The sequence below is a fragment of the Nipponia nippon genome, unplaced genomic scaffold (genome assembly GCF_047370975.1).
Source record: "Nipponia nippon isolate SJK-2023a ecotype South Korea unplaced genomic scaffold, ASM4737097v1 scaffold_12, whole genome shotgun sequence".
Lineage (NCBI taxonomy): Eukaryota > Metazoa > Chordata > Aves > Pelecaniformes > Threskiornithidae > Nipponia > Nipponia nippon.
In genome coordinates, this window is record NW_028262313.1 from 16971546 (window position 1) to 16989103 (window position 17558).

General features: G+C 45.7%; 1 protein-coding gene across 3 annotated transcripts in view; it reads right to left on the bottom strand.

The window, feature by feature from the left end:
• MCF2 (MCF.2 cell line derived transforming sequence) overlaps positions 1-17558 on the bottom strand; it is a 64416-nt gene that overhangs the window by 27523 nt on the left and 19335 nt on the right. For 2 of the 3 annotated variants that reach the window (XM_087749071.1, XM_087749072.1), the window contains exons 4-9: positions 14075-14165; positions 7038-7157; positions 5826-5942; positions 3675-3824; positions 714-838; positions 124-238 (exon numbers count right to left, since the gene is read on the bottom strand). In XM_087749071.1, coding sequence (XP_087605197.1) covers positions 124-238; positions 714-838; positions 3675-3824; positions 5826-5942; positions 7038-7157; positions 14075-14165 — 718 coding nt within the window. Of the gene's footprint in view, positions 1-123; positions 239-713; positions 839-3674; positions 3825-5825; positions 5943-7037; positions 7158-11838; positions 11919-14074; positions 14166-17558 lie in introns of those variants that run through there. The other variant, XM_087749073.1, reaches the window with a different exon arrangement.

Consider the following 17558-nt stretch of genomic DNA (forward strand, 5'->3'; position numbering starts at 1 on the left):
TGCCAGAGTCAAGGAACAGAAGCATAAATTAAACACTCTCAAAATAAAAAGCATAAAAACTTCTCTCCCCTCCTTTTCGTCTCCAACTCTTCCTTCTGCCAACAGAAGTGCATCTGATCATACCTCTTGAAAACTTTGCTCAAACTTCCACAGCTGTAAATATTGCTCCATTTTTAACTGATGTTTTTCCCAGAAGCCATCAAAAGCAGTCTCCATCTCACGCAGCTGACCAAGTAACCTTGAGCACAGAAAAAGGGCAGGATTGGAAAAATTCACAGAGGACAAGCAGAGATGGACAAGCCCTAGAGATCACTTATCCAGGTCTTCAGGACCCAAGCTCTCAGGAGAAGTCAACCAACATGTATATATGACTTGTGAAGATCTCAGAGAATTTTAATGAAATCATCACTGCAGATGACAGCACCTGGGTGAAGCAGTTGTTGCTATCTCCATTTATCTGAACAATATTTGGGAGCCTGGCACAGGAGAGCCCTGCATCTGCTCCACAGCCTCATCATATCAGTGGGGGAAAAAATCAGAGCAGGTCAAAGTCGTCTGACAGAAGTCACCCAGCAATTTGATGGGCCTGGAGCAAAACTCTGGTATCTTTGTCTTTACCTGTTTGATAGGTGACCTAAACGACACATTGACACTTAAATAACTTGAGTGTTTACACTCAAAAATCAGGCAAATTAGGAACATAGTGCACTCACCGATTCACAGTCTCCCAGTCCCCAGGCCTCTCGTGGTGTGGGTCCTGACTGCATTCCCCGGAGTCAGGCTCTTCAAAACTGCTCAAAAGCAAGTTTCCCTCTTTTGTGACTGCTCTAATATCTTCCTGTAGAATGCAAAACATTTCTGATTCAGGCTACTTTTTGTGAGGTAAGGCTAAGTCCTTTTGTGTTTCTCCTGCCTTGGTTTCCCTGTATGAAATGAAGCACCAGTATCCATCAGACCAAAGGACTCCCAGCAGATGTTTTAGCCCTGTTAACGTGGGGTTGGCCCCTGGAGCTGGAGGAGGCTGAACCATGGACTGGTCACCAGGCTGGGTGGAAACTGGCACGCATGAAAACATCAGGCCACAAAATGATTCAAGAGGCAGGAGGACAGCACTACTACAGGTCTCTCTCGGTGAGCAGGTGGGTTTGTGTTTTTGATATATCTACAAGTTCATGTATTCAAGCAAGTATTTCTGCAGCTTGGAGACTGTGCTTCTCCATCAAGGTCATCACAGGAGGTTGTAGGGAGAGCATCCCATAGTGGGACAAAGCTAGGACTGAGATCATGAGGTGGCACCACTTACTAGAGCCTCTATGTATAGAGGCAAGTCAGCACTTTCAACGTAACCTCCACTTAGGGACAATTTAAACCCTTGATGTGTTCATTAGCATCAGCTGAGGTGCTTTGTGCCATGTTGGGCTCAGCCCCAAAGCAAACAGGTGCATTTAGTCAACCAATATCAGAAAAAAGAGAGCAAACACAGAGGTGAAAAGGAAGGAGAAAACAGATGTGGCTGATGAACTGAGTTGGAAGAAGCCCTGAAGGAGAGACAGCTCCTGGAGGAGTAAGAGCCCGTCCTAGGAGATGGCCAGATTTCTATTGCAAGAGAAACAATGGCAAAACCACTTTAGGGGGAAGATTCAGAGAGCATGGACTTGCTTAAATGTCTGCCTGCCCCAGATAGCTCACAGCAACCTAAACATAACTGCATCTTCAGGGCAGCAGCCCAGGAGCAGAATGACATGGCTGCAGGAGCTTCTCCTCTCCCTGCACCAAGTGTCCGCTGCCCGTTTGCATCCCTATCAGTAAAACATCACAGAAGGTGACCACAAGGCAAAAATCCCGTCTCCTTTTGATACTACCGCATCCCGGAGACTCAAAAGGGAAGAGGAATTACACAGTATGCTTTAGACCGCAGGTGGCTGTTATTTCATCCTCTTACATCTCACTCTCCAGAGACCTGCGTTCCCCTTTGGATTCAAAGCCTTTCATTATACGTATGACAAAGTAGCCCGACTGTCAAACAGGTGTTAACTCGATTTTTTTCGATTCAGTATATCAAAGAGGTTAATTTCTTAGTTACTCTGTTTAATTAATTTCTGTCATTTTTTCATTGTGTTTGCAACCAGCTTCTGTTCAGTATCACAGCTACATAAATTATTCTGATCAACTCATTATCTGAATTCAGGAATCAGCTGTACCAATCTTGGGGTTGTCATGAGAGAGACAAGGATCCCATGTCTTGCTGTCACCACAATCTGTGCACAGTTTCTCATCCGCTTTCATCTTTCATGGTCTTAGAAGGAACAAAAGAAAAAAGCCAACGGACTTCATTTCAGTCAAACACCAACGAGCGGTTTTGATATTTGAAATTAATAGACAAGGCATTAAAAGCAACAGATGCCTTGTACCGAGCGCTGCTGTGCTTTATACGCAAATGAAAACACATGACATGTTTTACTTCTCCACAGAGGAAAGTGCGTACTATTGACTGGTTTATATACAGGACTACATTGTGGAGCCGATATTTGCCCCCTACACTTTGGCTATAGTCCTAAGCATGAAGTTTAAGTCAGTCAGTCATATTGCAATATATATAGCTGCTGTTTTATACTACAGCTCTCTTCATTTTCAAAGAAGAAATAAAAGACTATTGGCAGTATCTGGAATGATACTTTCTGTACTTATGCACATACATTTATGCCCACACACAGCATAGTTTGGATGTCATTTTGCATATTTCTTACAGGCAGCCTTCTGGGAACTCACTGTCACGTGAATGACGAATGATTATAAATGAAAATAGATACACTTCTTTGACTTATGTAAACGAATCCTCTCATAAAGCAAAGGAGCTCATTCTTCAGCCGCACAGCACGGCTATTAACATGGGAATCGTTTCCGAAGTGAGGGTTTGGGGACAGGCCTGTGCTGTCCCCAGAAAGGTGCAGCAGCAGCAAAGACAACAGCTTGATATAGCAGCAGCTGGCTGCACTAAAGCTTCCACTAAATCCTATAATAATATTAACCACAACTACAAATAGTTGAAAAAAAAAATCTTAAAAAATTAAAGAAACAAATGTTGTTTAAGATGAAACATAAAGGCTCACATGAAGACAGGCGTTGCATCAGGAATGCTCTGTACCATGCGCTCACAAGAAAGCTTTACCTTGGATGCTCTCCAGCACAGTTTCCTTAAGTCCCCCTGGGGAAGCCGCATCAGGCGGAGGGACCTGGGGACAAACCATCCCTCCAGACCTGCTGATGGTCTTTGTGCGCAGCTTTCTCTAGCCATGGGGGGGGAAGCAGAGGGAACCCCACCGGGGGCACGAACCCTCAGGCGATGAAGCCTCCCACCCACCCTCCTGCCAGCGAGACGTGCAAAGCCCACAGGAGGAGCACGCTACAGACACCAACTCCTGCAGCCAGCAAGGAGGCGGCAGCTGAGACAGTTTGCTGGATGCTGGCAGGGTAATTTGCTTGAGTGGATGGCAAATGTAAGGGTAACATACAGAAATAGTCAAGCTGTGTTTTATTTTGTCTGTCAACATGTACACATGCATGGGAGGGAAGAAGGAGTGGGCACCAAACAAACAGGCAGTCAAACCCCAGAAATCCCATCTTGCTGCACAAATGGGCTGGAAACACGCGGCAGAGCTGCTGAGGAGACATACCTTGAGCTGGTAGTACTTTTCCGTGCGCAGGGCCAGGATGCGCTCGATTGAATACATGTCGTCCGGTAGCTCGGTCTCTGCTAGCTCCGTGCCAAAGGATTGTAACATCTGTGCGATTTCCTTCACAGTTAGTGCAAAACTCTCTATTGCCTGGTGAGAGACGATAATTGCAATCAGCTTGGGATTCAGGATGTTCCTACAGCTCATTAAGAGTGCATGAAGAGCCAAGACTGAGGTCTGCAGGGGAGCCCAACAGCTTGCTCTGAGAGAGGTGGGTGGGACGTCCGCTGCAGGCGGACCTGATGTGTGCTGCGGTGCATTAGCTAGTGGCCACCAACACGTGGCCAGGTGGCTTTTAGTGCAGTTTGAATCCACAACAGGGACTTAAATGAGGACAGTATTGGGCAGAGATACCTCATGCTTCGGTTTCTGCTGCCTGTTCTTGTGCACTCTGAGATTTTTCCTAGCGCATATTTGAGGTCTATAGCAGAAGCCACCATAGGATCCATCTCACATATTCCTGTAATTCCTCTTCTATCTTCCTGCTCTGGTTAACCCACACTGCAAACCACCTCCAGGCAGTAAGGCTTTGGAGATGTGTTTGGCTTCTTGGTGATGGACATATCCAGCTTTGCAAGCCCAAATGGCAGGTTACAAGGCAGTGTGGCACCACGGTCACCTCATCTGCAGCTTCACCAGGAGGACAAAGGCAGAAGCTAAGCAGCGTGCCCAAGACAAACTGGAGACAGTGGGATGGAAGTGAGTGCTGCTGGTACCTCCCCAGCACATCCCAGACAGCCACTGGGAGCTCTGGATGCCAGACAGCTCCCATACCATGGGGCGAGGTGGGGCTCTCCCAGCCCCGCTCTTTGCTCTGATCTTCCCACCGGTTGCAGGAGGGGAAGAGCGCGAAGCCTCTCGCAGCCTGGACTGTGACCGGGCGGTTGGATCAGCAAGGAGCTGCCGGTCGCCTGCTCAGCTGGCAGGGAATCACCGCAAAAGCAGAGGACATAGCCTTGCTGAGGCTTGAAACCTTCATGTGTCCTCCAGGGGACAAGAGCTCCAGCTCTCCTCTTGGGAATGGGGTAATAAACTCAAATGTAACAGATCGCGTCTATATTTTCTTTAAACAGCATGTATTTTCCATGGAAATTTCAGGAAATGTTTTATGAGCACACTACAAAGGCATTTTGAGAGAGGTTTCTCATATGGACACTTATCTACCATATGCAGCTACAGTCTAGAAACTCATCCTTTTCTTAGATTAATATTTTTTGTCATTCATTTTGTCATTTTTGCCTCCAAGTGTGAGAGCTATGTCATTATCAGTTTAACACATCATGCAAAAGAACAAAACTAAGAGCCAAAAATTAAAAAAAAAAAAAAATCACTAATTTGGCAGTGCTTCAGTGTAAACTGGCACAAAGTTAAAGGCACAAGCAATAGCTTGAGTTATTCCAGCTACAAAGTCTTGTGCTTTTGTCTCTACACTGAGCTCCACATCTGCTGGAGTGGACAATGTTGCAGGACAAGGGGCACTAGGATAGCCGGTACATTTTTCATTAGTGCTTCGATTTGTTGGGAAGGTAACTGGGAATCCAACCTGACATTAATCTGGGAGACAAAGTCCCAGTGAAAACTAAGAGCGTACAGGAAGCCTAGAAACACACGGCAAGGCGCAGCTCAGGGAATGAAATGCCTGATTCCTGGCAATATTAAAGGAAAACTCTTGCAAAGAAAAAAAAATAATAGGAAATTTTCTGAATTCTCTGCATTCAGTCAGTACGCAGAGAGCAGCCTCATTACCCTGGTTCCCAAACACATTTGTGATATTAATCACATGAAGCAACCATTATATAAAAAAAAAAAAATGCCTATATTGTATCTACTATTAAGGGAATTTTAATAAAGATTTAAGAAGACAGATCTTTCAGGAGCAGTTTTAAATGGAACTTGAGGGAGTTAATCATCCAATTCCCTTATAAACCCATCAAGTGCTTAACGCCACTTGACTCCTTTGCAAATCTGATAGGGGAAATGTAGTTGGCTTCAGGGGTTACTTTCAGCTACCCATTGCTCATTGCCTCACAGAAAACCTTCCTCAATCCTTCCCAAACGCCCAAGAGCCCAGTGCTCAGCCCCGGTACATACAGTCCTGAAGATGACCCACTCGCTGTGGCAGTACTCCAGGGTGCCTCCAAACTCTGGGGTTAATTGCTGTTCATCAATGTACGTCAGCAGGTCGCTAACCGAGCTCAGCATAACAACCTACAAACAAGGCAACACCATTAGTTGGTTGATCATCACTTCCACCCAAGTCATACACATATCAAGCTTACAAATCTTTTATGTACCTAAAAATTCGGTTTGCTCAAAATATTTTTCTACAGCATGACTTTCTTCTCATGCTTATGGCTTAACAGGGCTTTTATTTGATGTATTTGGCCATTTTTGTAAGCCAACCCTGATCTCCCAGGTGCTTTCTTCCTTAAATGCAAAACACAGTGAGATGCTGCAGTATCTGACTGCAGAACAGAACTGAAAGCAAAAGTAATGCAGGTTTTTGCAAGGGATGACCAGTAATCTGGAAAAAATACATACATTTTAATAAGTTATGAAGCATTGACCAATTTCACATAAATATATACTCATGAGTTTTTGTGTGTCTTGATCTGCCCTGGGATAAGTTGTGAATTTTCAAAACTGTGCAGATCACAATCGTTTTAGAGTGAAAAATGCAAGTTTGTGAAAATCATATTATTTCCTAAAGGAAAACATTGGTTTGTTTTGTGGGTTTGTAACTGTGTCAGCCTTAGATTCCATAACTTAGATTCCATACTTTTCTTCTCTTAATTATTCTCATTGTGCCCTATAATCAAGGTGGCCTTAGAAGTCTTGGAATCTTTGACTTGAGAATATAAAACCAGTTCAGTTGCTATTATAGAAACAAATACCAACATGATGTCAGTATGGAGTTTACATTGAGATGAAAATGGCGATTATGGGTGGAATTCATAGCAAAAGCTTCACTAGACATGTCTTTCGACTTTTCAGACATTAAACAAATTCCTGAGCATGGTTTTATCCTCCACAGAGGCATGCAGCCTACATGGGGGACGAGGACAGGCTGAGAAGCCCACCGCTCACTACCATGGACATGCTCTGTGGGCAGCAAACTGTGCGCAAGGGAGATGAAAAATGCTATAGGAGAGATTTCGTGGAAATATAGGGCATTACTGGCAGAGACACTCCAGTTACTCTTCACATAGGTGCCTGCAGAGTGTGACACTCTCGCCCTCCCGACCCGAGGTTCACGGGCAGCCTCCCAACACGCACAGGCACAACACCTCTCCACACTCGTACCGGTAACTTGAGTAGAAAATCCTCCTGACTGAACCGAAATCCAATGTCAGTGAAGGTGCGCTGGAAAAACCCCGTGGGACGAAGAACCATCACTAAGTGCAAGTTCCCTGGGAAAGACGCCTGCAAGGAAACAGAGACGACATTCAAACCGGGGACGCGGCAGGTCCAACAATGGCTTTCAAATGCCTTGAAAAGAGGGGAAATCATTCAGATCTTAGTATTTTTTTCTGATTGCCCTGATAGCCTTTTCTTATTTCCAAAACAGGAGGAAGACACCGTAAGTGGTTTAGAGATACGGGACGTAACTGCGGGAGGATTGTCCAGTCCCACTTCCCTTTGGAGCAGGCAGGAGTTCAGCCATGAGCCTTGGGGAGCCACTTATTATAAACTTCAATACTACATATTGTGTTCAGCATTATAACCTGGGGAGTGAAATTACGACTTAGCAGGGAACAGAGGGCTGGAACATCAAGGGGAATGACAGACAGATTGGGGAAGCAAAATTTATTGCCAAACTCGCTAATCATCCCATAACTGCAGCAAGCGTACTCTTCTTGTCCCTGGTAATTACCAGGCAACATTTAATTTGTGGTAAGAATTTGGAGTTTCCTGTCTACGCTGCTGGAGCCTTTTTACAAGCATATGGTTGGCAGGTGCGTTTTTAAACAGATCTGTGAAAAGGGTGCTTGAGAATGAAAAAGAATTTTTAAGAAAGTAGGAGTCATATCATTAAATTATGGATAAGTGCATGATGCAACGAATTGTGTTAATTAAGACACATGATTTTCTCTGAGATCCTGCCAGGCCAGGTTACATTTCTCCGTATATTCCTCCTTATATTATCCTCCTCCATTATCCTCCAAGAAAGGTGATAGTAGCATCTATACCAAGGGTGAGAGTAATGAACGTGTTTAGGTATTTTGCACTGCAGGGCACTTAATCTATGCCTTTAAAACAAAGATCGCTCCCATCAACATGCATTAGTATTGTTCAAAAAAGCCATGATTTACAGTTGAGATCTGACATCCATGAACTGCATCGTAACTCATCTGCTATGTTTTCTTGTGTAGGTAAGGTCAGGTTGTGGCTTCCATTGCCCACAACTCCACTTAGAAATGGACAATGACTTTTAGGATCAAATAAGCCACGTAAATTCAATATATTGATCTGCTCTTATTTTAGGTAGGAGCAGAAAAAATAAATAAAGAAATGAATGTGAATGAAGTGCCAAATTCATACCCTTTGGAAGCCAACAAGAATGGTGCCAGGGACAAAGATTTGGCGTTAGAAACAAGAGCAAACCATTAAATAACGGAGACGTTTGTGCTGGCTCCGGGCCCTGGGTGCTGTACCTCTGTTACACAGCACCTGCTTAGCACACAACGTCTCTGAAATGGCTGCCAGCCCCAGACACGCAGCGATGGCTACAGCCACACAAGACCCAAGGAGCCAACTTCCGACCCCATCAAAACTGCAGATGGGCCAAAGGTCTAAACCTGGCCACGGAATCACCAGACTTTCGCAGCTCTGAGACAGGTCTTGCCCAAGAAAGTGTGGGTGAGAGGCTGCAGGAGATCCAGGTTCAGCTCCCTGCTTCAATGCCTCTTTAATTAGCTCTACAAGGAAGATCAGATCTCCTGCAAGACAACCACAGGCAGGTCCTCCAACAGCCCAGCTACTAGATGCAGCTTGGAAGAGAAGCTCATCTTGGAGACTCTGCTCAGCTCAGGATTTTTAGCTGGAGCTTCCCATATTACTAGAAAGAAGATCATCCACAGGCTACTGAATATCTCTGAGGAGTTGGAGTGGTTCCTCGCTTTGAGATTGAGAAGAACCTCTGCCTGGGATGTGGAAAACCTTCACTGAGGAAAGCACCACCAGAACTGGCACAGGCTTATAGACATTTTGAATGAACTGAAAATTTACAGCATTAATATTTCACTGGGAAGACTCTGGCAAGCTCAACGCTCATCCTCCAGCGCGTCCCAGAGAACCTGGCTGCCTCTCCCACCTCACTGCGCTGGCTCTCTGTTGGACCCGGTAACCGCTGCTATCGCTCTTTCCAGGCCTGTTGGCTGACCTGGCTGGTGCTTGACACTCTTCATGCTCCAGCATGTCCTACAGCACTAGGACATCCCAGGAAGAGACTTGTCAGTCTGCGTTCATGGCAATGCTGTGCCCATCCCTGCAGAGATGTAAAAGTCCATCGTGTCACTCCCTCATGCCCACCCTCATGTCCCTGTTTGCCTCATTTTACATCCTGGTCATTTCCCAGTGGGCATTTCTCTGCAGAAAGGACAACAGTAGCATCCCCCAACAAGGTTTCAAAGTTATCACCAAGGAGCCATCACGAGCTGCAAACCTCAAAGGAGCAAAATGCTTTTGCTCCAAGACAGACCCTGCGTCCATGGTGTTAATGGCTCAAACTGACTTGAACCAAAGCCTCGTGAGGCAAACAATCCTACAATGCTTTAAAGGACCGCAGAGAATGCAATTTTAGGTCCCTCTGCATGATTATGAGTCCATTGTAGGTGAATCCAATGGTGAAGTCCCACAGAGTTTGGGGAAAGTCACTGCTTCCAACTCAGAAACACTACAGTGTGTTCAGGTCTCTGAGTTTTAGGCTCCTACCTTGACCCCCTCCGGAAAAATGCATCAGGAATATCTTTGAGAATAACAGCCAGCCAGAGATACGTCCTCCCTTGGTCTTATCTCATTATCCTCATCCGTCCCCTGTCCCCTTTAACCCTGTTCATCACTTCAAGCAGAGATGAGTCCGCTTTGCCCTCTCCTACTCCTTCAAGTCCTTTTTGACAGGCACAATGGGTGGCTGTAGACTTTGAATGTCTTCTCCTGTGAGCCCTTGGGCAGGAAAGCCCCAGCTGCAGGAAGACGGGCCAGCGCTCAGGAGGCAAGCAGAGCCGAATGCCAAAACTACACTGCAACAGTGACAAGGTGTGAAACGCCTCTCTGCGAGCAAAGGTGCCTTTGGACACCTTTGGTTTCGTGAATGCAGAATGCCAACGTGTTCCATACAACACACAAGAAGAGACCATAACCTGGCACTCAAATCCTTCTGCCACATCCGCCACAGGGGCAAATTCTTCTTTGATATAACTTTATGTCCCATACACACAAACTGTATCCCTTTAGCTCCTTGATATGTTTCACCACAGAGATAGCTGGGTTTCCAGGACAGGCAATTTGATTTCCATTCAGTTTAGAAAGTGTTTGGGGATTTTTCAGCTGATCTTATACATATAAGATCAAGGTCAGCACTTATGAGTAGCTAAAAAAGCAAGAAATACAGCTTTGCAAATGATACCGAATATATTTTAAGCATGGAAAAAACAAACAAGCCAAAAAATAAGCTTGCAGAAAGACAGCCACCAATCAAACCATGTCCTATGCCCTCTTACAGACTTAAGAGAAAGGATGAAATGTTAAAAATATTATATATATATATATACACACACACATATATATACGAAAAGATCAGTAATTCCTCAAGGATAACATTCCTGAAGGGACTATATCTTTCTTAATCATTGCTACAATTCCAGTTCTTCTAAGGGCTGAAGTGCAGAGAAGTTACCCGCAAACTGAACTCTAATGATACTGAAGGTACTGCTGGAAAAAAAGCCCTTCCCCATAATATAGTCAAGAAAGCAAAGACAAAAGTGTCCTTAATCTTGCCTTATGTTTTATCTTATTATTTATAACACTAAAAAGAATCTTGTGCATTTGACAAACTTGGTTTTATGTAACAAAACACCTAAAAGAACCCTCTAAAGCCTTTGCCCTCTGCTATTCCTCTGCAGCAGTACCAGGAAAGACAGAAAACTACCGGCGCAATTCCACTAAATCAGGGAGTTGGCAACATTTCACTACTATTAACTCTCTCACTGACCAAAGCCCATGCTCAGAACATTCCTCCCCTTCTGAGGACACAGATGCGTGTACCTGAAGGCCCCGGTTCAGCAACTTATTTAAATACACGCTCAGCTATAACCATGTAGATAGCCCTGGTATAATCAATATAGATGAACTGGGCTAATAAAAGCACAAGAAAGGGCATGCATTGAAAGCACCACAGTTATTACCTCCTTATATCTCATCCTGAAGCATTTAATGCGATTTTTCCTAATTTTAGGAATTCAGTTTTCAGAGAATATTCTTCCCTGCAGTTTACTGGGACATTCCTGAGGTTGGAAATCAATAAATGGGAAAAAAAAAAAAAAAAAAGTAGTATCTGCCAGCAAGTTTGTTTCTGAGGAATGGAGATGGAGGCTAGTACTCCTTATACAGGTGCTGAAGTGAATGACTTTCTGCTGTCCCTTAAAGGAAAAGTCATACAACAAAATGCCAGGTACTGCTAATCGGAGCTTTAACTCAAAATGAAACTCCAAAGCGCTCTGCTACCTTTATTTTAGCCGCCTGCATAATTAACCCCCAAAGATGCTGTTAGCATCGCTGGTGCCCAAATCCTACCGAGGGCCCCCCCCCCTCTGCGAGAGGCTTTGAGCAATAAATAACGCCTTTCCCACGGCATCTCCGAGATGCGCTGCAAGCAGCACTGCCGGACAGCGATGCCCGCCGCCCGCAAGAGCAGCCCGGCTACTCCCGCAGGCAGATGTTCCTAAATACGCTCCCGGCGCCGCTCAATTGAAATCGCCCCGGCCGATATTCCCCTTCCCTCCACCTCCCCGCCGCCGTCCCCCGGTACGAAGAGGCCTCTCGCCGCCGCGATGCGGCCGCCCCCGTCCTTGGGCTCTGCAGCACGGCGGGCCCGGAGCCTTACCGCATCCCTGCCGCCCCGCCGCCCGCCCCGCCGCGGGCTCGCCTCCGCCATCGCCCGCCCGCCGCCCCGGCCGGGGCTGGGGCCGGGGCCGCCGTGCTCCCTGCTCGCCCCGGGCAGGCAGGCGGGAGGAGAGCGGGCAGCCCCGCCGGCAGCCGGCTCCCGGCTGGCAGCCCCGCTCTCCTTCCTAGCGCCGGGCTGGTTTTTAAGGTGGAATGCCAAAAATCATCCTGCAGACGGGGCCAGCTCTTTCCTTCGAGGATTGGGCTCTCAGCTTAGAGCGTTTGCCCTTCCCTCTCCCCCGCCTGCAGTTATCGCAAAGGTACGTTTTAAAGTTATTCAGGATTTTGTAGGGGAAGTACGGAAAGATGCTCCTGCCAAAACCCGAGGCTTGATCTCGGCAGGAGGGCCTCGCTTCCCAAGGCAAGTAGTACCAGGGTGAGCCTGGTTTGCCCATGCAACGAGACATACACAAAGAGTTAAACAAAATTCTGTACAGTCGCGGTACAAAATTTTTCTGGATCAGATGCACAACCGCAGAGCTGCAATTGCATATACATATGCTGAAAAAATAGGACACTCTGTATTTCAAATTCAGCTTATTTGCACTTCTTTATTCTGAAATTATACAAAGATCAGAAAAAAGATTTCTTTACTGCAGCATGGGTTATGGTTTACGACTGGAAAGAAATCAAGATTTAATCTTTTGTGTTCGCTGCACAAAGGCAAGTCCAGTCAAACGCCTCCTGGACACAAAGACCGCCCTTTAGGGCCAGACCCTGGTTTTAAGGCAAGATTCTCAAGTCTTAAGATTTACTGGACATAAGTTTCCCGCTTCTCATTCCTCTTTGCACAGAGCACCTCCACATTATCTCCGTGGACAGCCCCAATACTACAGGCAAAGTCACTTCTCTGCATGGACACACAGCACGTACAGGTACGCAAATAGGGTGTATGCTCAAAGGTCACAAAATAATTAAATTTTCTTATTAAACACAAAATGAATGACACTTCTGTAGAAGCTACAAATTAGGACAGGACTTTTTCACATCTGAAACTTTCAAACTATGCAAAGCAACTACATCATCCTTAAAGGATGCTCTTAGTACTAGCACCTGTACAAACGCTGGCAGCAGACCTGAATTTTGATGATCACTTTAAAGAACTACTTTTTAAATGCTGTTTCTTCTCTAATGGTTACCATACTTGGAAATTCAGATTATAAAATTCAGGAAAATCGGAACCCAAAACATTCACAGCGGTATCTTACGCACGCTGCAGAAAGGTAACCCTCTTCCTTTTACCGGATGCCTCTCAGCAAAATGCCATCAAAGCCTAGACACTTGTAATGCCAAGTTCAGCTGGACCACTACTACATACTTAAAATAGCAAAAGATGACTTTATCAGATCTAACCAGAATCAGCTAAGAGCTTTCTTTCTCAGTACATACTGTTTACTTCATTCTCTGTCAGATGGATCAACGCCTTTAACGTCAATGATTATAAGCAGAAACAAAGGCAATAATAATACGCCCAGAATATTTTCATTAACTTACCTATATGGCGTGGTCTGGTTGGGAAAGCATTTATCAATTAGCTCCTACCTATCCATCCACCTACAAAAACGACTCTTCTACACCCGCATGCACTGCTGCAACACCATGCTCTGATTTGTGACACCATGCTCTGATTTCATAAGACACGATCCATTGCTGAGTTGCAAAAAGCTTACTTTTAAGATATGTTCAGAATCTAATGAGGAGCAGCACATACACATGTGTAATAGATACTTAAAATACATGAATGAATACATACACATTTAAAATAGATCTTTCCACCCATGTCCACATACAAATGCTTGTGAAGCCTGTTTTAAGAACCTAACACTTTCAATCCCTGACAATGGGGTAAAATATAGTCTCACTAATAACCAGTGTCTAGAAAGAGCATATATGAAGGCAAATTCTCCACCCATCAAAAGCATAGAACATGGCACAAAACACATTTGGACCACTATGAAGAAGTACAAAAGCAAGCACATGAATCAGTTAATACTCAAACAGCTCATTTACGCACTCAAATGGGGCATAGAGCTATGACTGAATTAATTATAGGGCCATAAAACAAAACACTACCTAGAGAGAAAGCACAAGCATCATTGCTCCTGGTTCCCAGTGTTTTCTGAAAGTGATACGATGACTTAGTACGTCACAAGAAATTAACGTTAAAGACGACTTACTGCTATTTTTTGGAGAGTCATTTTGACCGATGTCCATGTGTCCAATCTTCTATCCAGGATGAGGATAAATTTGGTGTCAGACTCATGTTGACTATGAGATAAGAAAGTACCAAGTAATCAGATAACATTTTGAGGGAATATGACTTTGTTCCCCCAAAAAACCCCAAACCGAAGCACACAGAACGCAAACTACATTTTGACATTTCCACAATTGCTGAAATTCCCTTTGAAAAAAATTTCCCTGAGCAGACTCCCACAAGAAATTTGGGAAGCCCCCCTTACGGTTAGCCCAGGGTTCTGCATCACCTTTGGAACGGGCATTGCGTGGGAGGTGGACACGCATCGGTCTTGAGAAGGACTTTGCAGAGGTCGGAGGGAGCTGCGCTCCTGCTGAGCAGCTCAGGGATGCCCAGCAGCCTCCACCAGCCCCTGCCCCAAGATGCACATCCCTGTCCTCACCGCTGAGCTCTTCCCTCCAAGGGAGCTTGCTACCTCCTTGCCTGGTTTACAGCAACCAAGCGATGACACCTGGCTCGTTTTGGCACAGGGCAACAGAGGTGACACCAAGCCAGGGATGGGTCATGCCAGCTTGGCAGGGGGAGAGGGGAAGCTGGGGCTGAAATAGGCTTCCCCGGCACCTCCCGAGGCCCCGCTGGAGAAGCAGCGATTGCTAGGAGGCAATTTCCAGCACGCTCTGGTTCACTTTGCAAGCGCAGGCTTCCTGACATCCCTTTTGACACCCAAATCCTTTAAGTTGCTTTGAAAATCCCAGTCTCGCCAAGCGAGCGAGCAGTACCTGGGATGCCCCGTCTGGCAGGTGACCTAATGCGCAGGTGAGCTCCTGTCTGTAATTCAAATACTGCCTTCCCAGGCTAGCTGGGTACAGCTCAACCAGGCTCAACCTGTGACAACACACACTCCAGGGCAGTCTGAATTACAAACTGGAATCATGTTTGCATACAGGTAAGGGTACACCAGCTTGTAACCAAGTCCTGTGACGTGAGTGTATTTACAGGATACTTAGGTAATATTTACAATATTTATTTTGCAGATCCTGAAACAGGAGAGCCATGTCCCACGCCACCCTATCCGGGCGTCTCAGTGCTGCGGAGAGGCTCCCAGTACACGTGCTGGCCCCCGAGAGCTGGGTCAGGTATCTGTACTGGGCATGGCCCCACGCAGGCAGCCGACCGCAAGCACCGTCTTCAGTAATTCTTGTGTTTGGCAAGCGAAAACACATGGTGGATAACTCAGAAGTACCACGTGGCAGACAATGCTTGGCAACTTCACTACAGAAAAAAAAGACACTTGAAGCCAGTGCAGGAGCTTTCATTCAATGCACATCTTGCTGCTCTGGTTTGCGATAGCCACACCTTTGACAAATATATTTAAAAGGAATTAACAGCTGTGCTGAAAGAAAAAAAAATCCTTTTGGCTCATAATAACAATTGACTCTCAAGCTGTCCTACAACTCTATCTTATGGACCTCTAATGTCACACTCAAAGTGCAAAGGCTTAGTGCATATTTACACATTGCCATTGAGGAGTACCCGGAAACAGCAGGGAAAACGAATAGCAGATTTTACACGTAGGTCGTACACAGAACTTCTGCATGTAATAAAGTCTGAGGTTACAGACTGTGATCTGGATCAGGCACGACTTTTCAGCCAAAACCAAATAGTCTGGGCAACATAAGACGATTCTGCAAGTTTCTGTCAGCTCTGTCCACCCCCACCATGAGTTAAACGACCCACGTGGGTGGGAGGGGGGCAAAATGATCCTTTTCTTTGAGGTAAAAATAAAACCCTTTGGTTTTTCAGCACACCCTAAAACTTTACAAGGTAGGTCTCTGTCCTATGAAAAACAATTCTCCAGCTCCCCACGGTTTTTCCCAACAGGCTGCAATTGAAAAAAAAAAAAAAAATACAATGTTTACACAGCACTGCTGTCATCGTAATAAAACCTGAAGAAAAACCCCAGAATCCAAGTAATTTAGAAAAGGCAGGCAGACTGTAGTGCATTGTCAGTTAATAAAAGTATGCCAAAGTATGCCATGTACTCAGGACAAGGTTATATTCAGAGAGTAGCCTCTCAGCATGTTAATTTACTTTTATCAGTTCCCCTACAGACACAAAGAGGAAAGTTCCCAGCTGTCCAAAAGCCTTGAAACCTACTGTGGGAAATTTTTAATTTAATCTGGGGCTAGTGGAGCAAGTCTGTGACTACGTGCAACCCAGGCCTTGCAGGTTTATCAGATTTCCCATCCTGCAATGTACCTTTTAGACTGACAATAAAAATAAATCGATGCTTTCTCACCGAGGCTGCAAGGGGTGAGTTCATTTGCATCCAGCAGCAGAAAGATGGAGGCAGATAACCAGAATGAGGATTATTTCTCTCCGGGTGCTTCTTGTCACTTTTTTTCCTTACCCTTAATTTTGTACGTGTTGCAGGATGCACCAGACTAAAAATAAAGACTTGGGATGTTTTGCAGGAGGACTTGAAATTGGATCCTGGAGTCTGCAGTTGCGAGATTTATCACAGGACTGAGAGACTCCTTGTGGCTGGTGGGATCAGAGCAGGACCTGCTGCCTAATGGTTAAATTTGGAGGTATTTATAGCCAACAGCACCCTTCGCTGTTTCATTACTCTGTGTCATCAGCCATGGCTCTAAACCACTTTGTACTTCACTCCCCGACGTAAGGGAAACATGCAGAGCTTGTCTGAACACCAAAAAGCTGGATAGTCAACCAAGATCACTCGTAGGGTCTCCTTTCTGCAAATACTGGGATCTGTCGCGCTTACCTGTGCCTCTCCTTCAAGCACACCATGGCACAGTGCTGTTCGGCAAAGCCAGCCTGAAGGCAGGCAGGCAGGCAGGCAGGCAGGCAGGCAGGCAGGCAGGCAGCCCCTCTGCAGGCAGCCCCTGTGCAGGCAGCCCCCCGCGTGCAATTTGACTTGGGTGCGCGGGGCGGGAAAGGTGGGGACCTGCGACTTATTTTCCTGGACAGTTCTTGCATACAAGCACTTTCTGCAGCTGCCTCCTGCCCACAGCATGGTTCCCAGGAATCCTGAAGTAAAATTAACCTGCCTATAAGACTCATCTTCCTCCTGGCTCTGTTATTAATGCACGCACCTTGCGGAGCAAAGAGTGGCTTACAACATCCATTTCCTTTATCTAACAATTATTTCCAGGAGAAAAATGCTTCATGAAATTCAGCTTCCTGAAATACTACGGACCTGACATCCCATGAGGTTTCCTCAGACTGGTATGGGGAGGACGACATGTAGCCCTTGCTGCTGATTGCACAGGAAAGGCACTGTGCACGTGGTTTTGGTACGCCCATACCCATCGATAGGTATGTGGCGGGGAGGTGTCGGTGCATCCACAGCTAACTGACACACAGGTCAAATATTTACCTCTTCTAGGGATTTTCTAACCCAAAGCCTGAGCCCTGATGCCATGCTGCGATGCCACTGAGGGTAC